Source organism: Mus caroli, unplaced genomic scaffold, assembly GCF_978045245.1.
Source record: "Mus caroli unplaced genomic scaffold, Mus_caroli_1 scaffold_4, whole genome shotgun sequence".
NCBI lineage: Eukaryota > Metazoa > Chordata > Mammalia > Rodentia > Muridae > Mus > Mus caroli.
Window position 1 is genome coordinate 93303978 of NW_028227259.1, and position 9522 is coordinate 93313499.

Genomic DNA, 9522 nt, shown 5'->3' on the forward strand with positions numbered 1-9522 from the left:
CTTGCATGTATGTGATTCATTCTGATGACTCTCTCACAGCCTCTCTTATCTCTGCTCCCACCACTGCCAGCATCCCTTCCTTCTTTCCTACAAATCTCTTCCCCATACTTATGACATGCTATTTTGTTTTGTGTCACATAGAGTTTAATGAGACTGTTTACCTAACCATGGCTTTGCAACTATCTTAGAGCCTTCTGGGCTCACCAGTGGGTACACAGTAGATGCCAATTCTCAACCACTTTCAGAATGTGTTAGCAGAATATATTCAGCAGTAAGTCACATGGCTCCATGAGCCCCATCTCCATGCACAGCTCACTGCTTGATGGGCTAAACTTGTATAGGCCCAATACTGCTAGATATAGCTGCTGTGAGCTCATGATTGTAGTAGCCATATCACAGCCTTTCTCTTTTGAAGGTAACATTTCACAGCCTTTCTCTCTGGCTCCTGAGCTTTAAGGAGATAAAGCATATGTTTTCTTAGGTTCTGAGTCTTCAACTCTCAATTATTCTTAACATCTTGTGAAGCTATGGCTATCTGCATTCATCAACATTCGTTGAAGAGGACCTTCTCTAAAGTTAAGGTTGAGCATAGCTGTCATCTGTGGTTGTAAATTAAGGTATTCAAAAGTACGATTGATGCTATTTCACTTTAGCTAAGTGGCAGTAAAAGATTCCTCCCTTGAGCCGGAAATCTCTTGAATCAGGGTATTTGACTTGGTGTAGAGTACTAGGCAAAGTTCCGTCTTGTGGAGCAGACTCAGAGTCAGTTCCTTAGGGGAACTGGTTTCACCCCTAATAGCTGTGTCAGTTTCCCCAATGAGCACATCTTGCCTGGGAGACTGGTTAATAAGGTTCACAGCTGAGTAAGAACATTTATATCCTAACTGCCTCTGGTACCCTTCAGAGCACCATCTGGCACTATGTAAGCTAGTCAGAAGGGAGAAAGCTTCCAGCTCAGTTCTTGCTTCATTTCTCTGTATCTTGCATGTAAGGTATGTGGCATCTTCAGCAACAGAGTCTTATCGCATCTTTGTTTAGTTACAATGTGTCACAGAAGTTAATTTGGAAGTTCTATTCAGCCATTACTTTCTTTATCTGCATATCTGTTTACCACAGAATAAAATCTGCTTTAGAATCTCACAAAAACAAAACATATATTAAATAGATGATAATACCTAAAATGATCATATTGCATAAGAGCACATACATATTACATTTATTATAGTGCACGTCAAATAATAAGAATCACAATGACAAAAGCGGTAAAAGTCCTTAACGGAGTTTGAATCACCATGCTCAACAGGGAATGGAGAAGGAGTCTTCATCAGATTTCATAATGGTGCTTCTCAGATCCATATAATTGTGAAATATCTAAAACCACCTTTTGTTGTAAGGTGTTAATAATTTATTACTCTGGTGATTCTGTGGGCTGAGTGAGCACCGCTCTCAGTCTCCTGCTGCCTGGATCACTCACGCTGCAGTGTTACTCTCAATTAAATTGAGACTGATGTATCTAATGTTCCCTGGGGCCTTTTCCCATGTGCTTCTCATCCAATTTAAGTTTCCTGGAACCCAGAAGCTGCATTTTCAGAAGAAGCATCCAAAAGGGCATTCCTGATGTACATTCTTGTTAATGTCTACTAGCCAGAGCCCATTCCATGGCCAAGCACAGAAATGAAATATTGGGAACATTAAGAACCTGAGGGGGAATTGGTTCATGGATTGCTACTGGTGAGCTCTCTCCTGCAGTACAGAGATCTGGCTGTCTACTGAACCTACTGTTCTGCAATCCAGCTGCTTGGGTTGAAATAACGCATAACAATAAATACGATTGTAACATTTCCTGAATCTTCATATTTAGAAGGATATCTCATGCAAGGCCATGGGACTAAGAGTTCTAAGGGACTGTCTATAGATGAATAGAAAATATTCAATATATTCTAATGTGAAATGATTACCACCTTTTCTCATTAATAGCATCTGAATGGCTATGTGCATTCATGAGATCGCATGAAATGAAACAGCATTCATTTACTTTGAATTAAAGCATATCTTCTGTCAGTTCCATAAGTCAGCGAGCCATACTGCATTACCACAGGTGCTCACTTTCTGTGTTTTCAAAGAAAATGTAGATGGATGCCCTCACCCTTGTTGACACAGTGCCGCACTCATCTGTACCTCTCCTTGCAGATTCCGCTGTGTGGTCTACCCCTTTAAGCCAAAGCTCACTGTCAAGACAGCCTTTGTCACGATTGTGATCATCTGGGGCCTGGCCATCGCCATTATGACTCCATCTGCAATAATGTTACATGTACAAGAAGAAAAATACTACCGTGTGAGACTCAGCTCCCACAATAAAACCAGCACAGTCTACTGGTGTCGGGAGGACTGGCCAAGACATGAAATGAGGAGGATCTATACCACAGTGCTATTTGTCACCATCTATCTTGCGCCTCTCTCACTCATTGTTATCATGTATGCAAGGATTGGGGCTTCCCTCTTCAAGACGGCAGCACACTGCACAGGCAAGCAGCGTCCAGAGCAGTGGCATGTATCCAAGAAGAAACAGAAGGTCATCAAGATGCTGCTGACTGTGGCCCTCCTTTTCATCCTTTCCTGGCTTCCCCTGTGGACCCTGATGATGCTCTCAGACTATACTGACCTGTCTCCTAACAAACTGCGTATCATCAACATCTACATCTACCCTTTTGCCCACTGGCTCGCCTTCTGCAACAGCAGTGTCAACCCTATTATTTATGGATTCTTTAATGAAAATTTTCGCAATGGTTTCCAAGATGCTTTCCAGATCTGCCAAAAGAAAGCCAAACCCCAGGAAGCCTATTCCCTGAGAGCTAAACGCAACATGGTCATAAACACATCTGGCCTGCTGGTACAGGAACTGGTGTCTCAAAACCCAGGTGGGGAAAATTTGGGATGTGGAAAAAGTGCAGACAATCCCACACAGGAATCCTTGATAGAGGAAATGGGAGAAGCTACTAACAGTACTGTGGCTTAAAAAGATAGTGTGGACCCCAGTACTACCTGATGTCATATAGTATTAAATATTGCTGCTTGTTGTGGCTTTTCATTTCTTATAGTCTGATGAGAACATTTACTGAAAGCCCTCTTTGTCAAAAATAAAAGTATGAAAGTGGTCTTTCTAGCCAGGCTTATGGTACATGAAATATTCAGTGACTTTCATGTTTGCCTGAAGTGTTTCAAAAGTCTGACTGTTCCCATTTTAACCATTTATTTTATATGATTCAAGTAAATCAAGCATGTGTGTCTTTCTCTGTCTGTCTCTCTACCCATCTATCTTTCCTTCTGTCATCCATCCTCTACCTATCTAGAACAGGAGCTCTCAACTTGTGGGTCACGACCACTTTGGAGATCAAACGATCCTTTCACAGGGGTCACCTAAAACCATCAGAAAATGCATGCATTTACATTATACTCATAACAGTAGCAAAATTGCTGTTGTGAAGTTGCAATGAAAATGATTCAATAGTTGGAGGTCACCACAGCATGAGGAACTGTATTAATGAGTAACAGCATTAGGAATGTTGGGAACCAGTGATTCAGGACACACATCTCCCTAAATTATGCTGGATATACTTTGCATGGAAGTACATTTTTGTCAATTATAATTGATTTTGTATTTGAAATTAATGTGCTCTGATTTTGAAATGGGCTCAGCCTTTGAAGGAAACTATTGCATTACCTGAGGTCTTTGCTACTGATTTCTCATTCCTGTTGATAAATCTGGGTTACTCTTAAAGCAAGATGCTGCAAGCCCCTGCATCAGTAATGATGCCCCTGGCCACTTCACTTTATGTGTTAGAACTGCAGTACCAAGGAAGGGGAATTGTATTTTTTACAATTTAAAAGATTTGTTTTTCTGTTGAAAACTATAAAGTTAAAGAAGTCATAATACTCAATAGCAGTTACTGCTAGGGCTAGAGAGATGGCTCAGAAGTCAAGCCCATTCATGACTCTTGATGAATGACTACTATTACCCACCTGATGGTGGTTCATGACCATCCATTGCCTAAGTCCCAGGGTATCTAAAACCTTTGCTGACTTCTCCAGATATCAGGCACAGATGTGGGGCAGATACGCCCACACAGGCACACATCTTATACACATAAATATTAAATACATCTAGGAAAGTTCTCTTTTTTGTTTGGTTTAGAGCTTTATTATAGAAAGGCAGGGGGAAGGAGAGAAGGTAGAAAGAGGGAGACCACCAGCCATGGCCACATGGAGAGAGGGGGAAAGGGAGAGAGAGGAGGATGGCTAGAGAAGAGAGTAAGAAAGGTGAGAGCTTAAAGAGAAGAAAGTTCTTAAAATGACTGTTGACTTCTTAATAATTCCATAGGTTAAGATCTGCATTTTAACAGAATGTCCAAGCAAAAGACAAAATCCTTACATAGTGCAGCAGTTGGCAGGGAGCATCACTTTCCTCTTCTCTTTTAAAAAGGGACATCAGAGCTGCTCGGCTGTTATCCTAAGAGTTCCCTGGCATATAGACAGAGCAAGGACTCTTTTTCAAACTTTCTCCTAGAACCAATATTTGAAAATGTCACACATAGATTACTAGGTTAGGACCTAGGTGTAAGATCTGATAAACCCCTGTTGCCTCCATCATTATAGCAGCAGAGTAACGTCTTCAAGTGGCAAGCCTATCTGAGTTCAGACAAGTTCCCAGAAAGCAGGGCATTACAACACAATGGTTTGCTTGGCAAAGGAAAATAACTTCTGGATATTGAAAGAGCACGTTCTTACAGTCATTCATTGCTGTAGTTCAAGTTGAAAGGTTTCCAACAGTCTGGCAAGAGTTTATTGAAGTTTGATCTGAACCGAATGATGGCATGTTCCTTCCTGTCATCAGGGTGGCCCATCCTTTGAATCTTTAGGTTAGGAATTTCTCCCTTTCTTCTTGATTTATTGAAAGTCAGCTTATGGTTGCTGAAACTGAACATTACAAATTATTCACTAGGGACTATGCCTTGCTCACTGTGACCTGGACACTGTGACATTTGGCTGGCTGGTACTCAGAACACTCCAAAGCCCTCGGCTCCCATCTTCCCGCACGTCTGCGGCTACTTTTCCTCATTGGCTTTTCCTTAATCGTTGTGTTACTCATGGCTGAATTATGTTCTGCTGTGGTTTTGGCACTTTCATCTCTTTCTACAGTTGGCGGAATCATCTTCCTTAAGTAGATAGCTAATTTGTCCTCCACTCTAAAATGATTTGGGACACTCCATTTAAATATGTACAGGCCCCAGGCTAGCCCATGTCTGACCCACATCTACTTTCTGTGCCTCTGATAAAGAATATTTCATAAACTCTTATCAAGCTGAGGTGCTCAGCCTAGATTGTTGCGTGATTTTTATTTTCTGTATTTTTCGATTTCGACTTCCCGTGTCACCATTCTTTAACATCTGTTTGAAAGGGCCCCCTTAAGTCTATCTGCATTCTTAGTGCAAGTAGTTCCATCATCATTCCAGCACATTGATGATGTCCAGGTGAGAGTAAATGGGAGCAACAAAGGGAAGGATGGAGACCACTAAAACGTCGAGACGTTTTTACTATTTGGAGTATGGAGTATTAGCAGGGTATGATTACATCTGCCAGGGTGACACTGCAGGCAAGTACATTTCCTATAGCTAAAGTTTTTTGCCTGTGCAAGACTTCAATCACAGTGGTTCTATGCATTTGCTCTTCTGTGACTATCAAGTGATGGGAGAGACAAGCTTATAAAATAAAAAGCAGAGTGGTTATCACTTACTATGGGGAAACCATTTTTATTTTGATTATATTATAGTTATAACATAAATAGTACAATAGTATAATAATCTTAATATCATGTGAAGCAATTTTCAAAATGAATGCTAATCCTCCCAAAGTACTCTGAGGAATATGGTGTCTCCATTTTTCAGAGGGCAGCAATGAGTTCTGGTTCTCTCAAATTCTTTTTCCTAAAAATATGCATATGCTTGAACGTCTGTAGGAGGGGCATGATACATGTATGTAGTGCCTGCATTGAGCCCAAAAGAGGTTGTCGGACCCCCAAAGTTTCAGTTAATATGTGGTTACAGACCACCTGATGTAGATGATGAGACCAAAACTCAGGTTCACTGGAAAAGCAGAAAGCTCTCTTAACTACTGAACTATTTCTACAACCCATGTTCCTAAAATTCCCCCCCCCCAAAAAAAAAACAAGTTGGGAAGTCAATAGATATAATTCAAAAAATTATATATTTTTCCCCAGTGTTAACTCATCTCTGTGTTCTTGTGAATTTGTTTTGAACTACTTTTTCAATAGCTATTCTTTTGATTGTGCAATGAACAGCTGTTATTTGTTGAATTTTGGAGAATTGCAGGTGGTAAATAGAACAGAATAATTTCCATGACTTTCCTCTCATAAAGGAAAACCACTGTCTTAAAGACTTATTTTAACCAGCTCCAGGCTCAGCATGTCCATCAAAGAGGACACCTCACACCCTTGAGAAATGACGAGGTGGACAATTATAATAGAAGTGACGAGTTGGACACACTTGAGATACTTTTGGCTTTTACTATGGTTTTGTCACAAAGTAATCTGTGCACAGCCCATGCTGTCATGGCTCTCTCAGAGCAGCCTCTGTGGACACTCAATTGTTTGCCTCAACTTAGTTACCCTAAGAAGTGAGAACACATTTGAATTCACTGCTTTGCTTACTAGCCAGTGCAGTTGAACATTGCTCTTTGTTTCTAACTCATTTATATCTCTTCTTCTGACTTTTGGATCTACTTACCCAGGTAGTTTTGTCTTTCTGTTTATTTCTTCATACCTTTTATGTTTTAGCTACATCAGTCCTCAATAGCAGGAGATATTTTATTTTATTTTTTAAAGACAGTATCACTTCATGGCTGCAGAAATATCAAGTTTATTTTTTAATATTGTTGATACTTTTAACGTGAAAGAGACCCAAGTGTTTACAAACACTTATGTGTCTACTTTTTCTGTCCTTACCAACTTCTCTGGAAACCAGCAGGCATCGCCCTGGCTGCCTGGCTAGCTTCTCTCTCCTCAAGTCCTCTGTGGTTCCTGGTTTCCTCACCTGTCTTCTTCCAGATGTATTCATCTCATTTCCCTTCACCCGCTGGCTCCTTCTCTCCCTGCGGGACTCAGCTCAAATCTCTCCTGCTCATTTTCCCCATTAAATCTCATTATCTCTAATTGTCTTGAAATTTTACCTCTATACTTATCTAATATCACTTTGGTAGAGTGTATGGTACACTCCACCAAACAATAAATGTAAGGCTAAGATTTTTATCTCACACCTCACTTTATTTCTGGTCCTTAAGCGAGTATTTGGCACAAAATAGATACATGATAAATATTTGTGGAGAAATAAATTGAACAGTTACAAACACCTTATGGGTTTTGTTCATTATTTATGAACAAGTCATATTTTCTTTTCCTTGGTAAAAGAAAATCAAGAATGCAATAGAAATATTAGGTAATCCTGAAATGCAAATTAAGTAAAATGAGAGTCATTCCTTATGTTACTTTCATGTCGCAATCACTGTTCTGTCACTCTGGGGCATGTGCATGCTTTCATTAATAAGGATATGATTCTGTGACATGTTTTATACCTGGTTTATTAGTTAAATGTATCATAGATATGTTTCCATGTTGTTTAAGAGCTTCCCGAATACTTAATTTCAATGCCATTCTACTATCTATTAAGCGTCTCTGTAGCTGGAAATGTCACCAAAGTCTTAATTTGTAAAGTCTGTAATTATATAAAAATCTCACAACAACAAGAATATTGCAGCATCCCAGAATAGACCTAGAAGAAATGAAATTGCTTGGCTAAAATGCATTTCTTAATGCTTTAATGTTGATTATAAAATATCGTTTAATTCTTTAGAAACATTCTATACTCATCTGTGGTATAAGGTAATCTGTTCACATGTGCTCTCAAATATTGTAAATACTTTTCTTTCTAATCGATTTGGTGACACTGTATTACCTCATGCATTATGGGGTGAGGGGTTAATGTTTCCCACAGGCTTATGTGTTTGAATACTTGGTCCCACAAAGCTGTGTATGATGACTTGTTAAGTTTAGAGAGTTTTCAGGCTGTAGGCTATGTAGCAGATGTAGGTCACTGAGAAGAAGCCATGAAGATGGTATCCACTTCTGTTTCTTGCCCTGTGCTCTCTGCTGCCTGATCCAACAAGGTGTCAACAAACACCGCAGGAAGGTCCTGCTACTGTGGACTAAGCATTTCTAGGCGTCATGTCTTTCCTACCATGATGAACTATAACCTTTGGAACTGTGAGCCAAAAAAGAAGACTTTTTTTTTTATCTTAAGATGCACTATTAGGTACTTTAATCACAATGATGACAAAGGCACCTGATACACAAAATGGTACTGAGAAGTGGGGCAATTTCTATGATAAATCTGCCCGTGTGGTTTTAAGCCTTTGGAACTGGTATGTAAAAGGAATATGGAGCAGCTTGGAGCTTTCCATGTCTTGTGTAGCTTAGATCCTAGAACTCTGACTACAGATATGGAGGAAGGAAGACAGGACAGACACATGAATACAGGCACAGTAAAGCCAGGATCAGGTGGGCTTCTCTAACAGCTGCAACCTGAAACCTCAACATAGTGTTGACTAGTCTCAGTAGAAGAGACTGTAGGTAAGCAATCTCTGGCTACAAACAGAGGAAGCTGCAGTTATCAGCTCTTTGCACAATGATCAGTTGTTCATGGACACTCAGACTCCCAAGGAGAACCTTACTACCCCTCTTCAGCCTATCCCATATAAGGAACTGTCTGGCTTTGCCAACATGGGTTTGAGCCCTGGAGTCCTGAAAAGGGCAATGCCCACATCAAATATGCATTCATGCAGGACTTCATACACCCAGGGTTTCCTCTGCTCCCTACAGAAGCTATGGATTAAAAAATACCTAGAATGTTGAGAGCAGAGTATAAAAGAGTCATTTTGATGAATGCGTGAAAGACCAGAATGCTGAGGAAAACGCAGACAGACTGTGACTAAGAGGTTTCAGAGAGGAACAGGACTGTATTGGGAGCTCTGTTAATGGGATGTCTTAATGTAACACTAAGACATTAGTGTTACATTATGCCCATTATTGTGGCTCCTTTCTGTGCATACCCTCAAAATAACCCTCAAGCCCTGGTATAGTTGTTTTGCAGTGCTATTAGCTGTATGCATAGTGAGAATCTAGCACAGAGAGCAGAACGGGATGCATGAGAATGGAAGGTACATTTGATAAATGGGGAATGTGCATACTAAATGTGGAAAGCTGAAGGAAGCAGATTGCCATGGGGTCAGGCTCATTATTAGCTACATTGTCTGCTCCAGGCCACCTAAGCTACAGGGGGAGGCTTCATCTGAAATCAATAAATAAATGAAGTCAAGTTGTGGACAAAGTAGATACAGAGAACTATCTATGGGGGTTTAAGAGTTCAGTGCCACTACTGGGAAATTGCTCCTTTC

The 9522-nt window shown here is 40.3% G+C and overlaps 1 protein-coding gene across 2 annotated transcripts in view; it reads left to right on the forward strand.

Annotated features, from left to right (window-relative positions):
- Npffr2 (neuropeptide FF receptor 2) overlaps positions 1-8369 on the forward strand; it is a 56680-nt gene extending 48311 nt beyond the window's left edge. For both annotated transcript variants that reach the window (XM_021163720.3, XM_021163719.3), the window contains exon 4: positions 2191-8369. In XM_021163720.3, coding sequence (XP_021019379.1) covers positions 2191-3016 — 826 coding nt within the window. In that variant the 3' untranslated portion in view covers positions 3017-8369. The remainder of the gene's footprint in view (positions 1-2190) is intronic.
- Positions 8370-9522: the final 1153 nt, after the last annotated feature.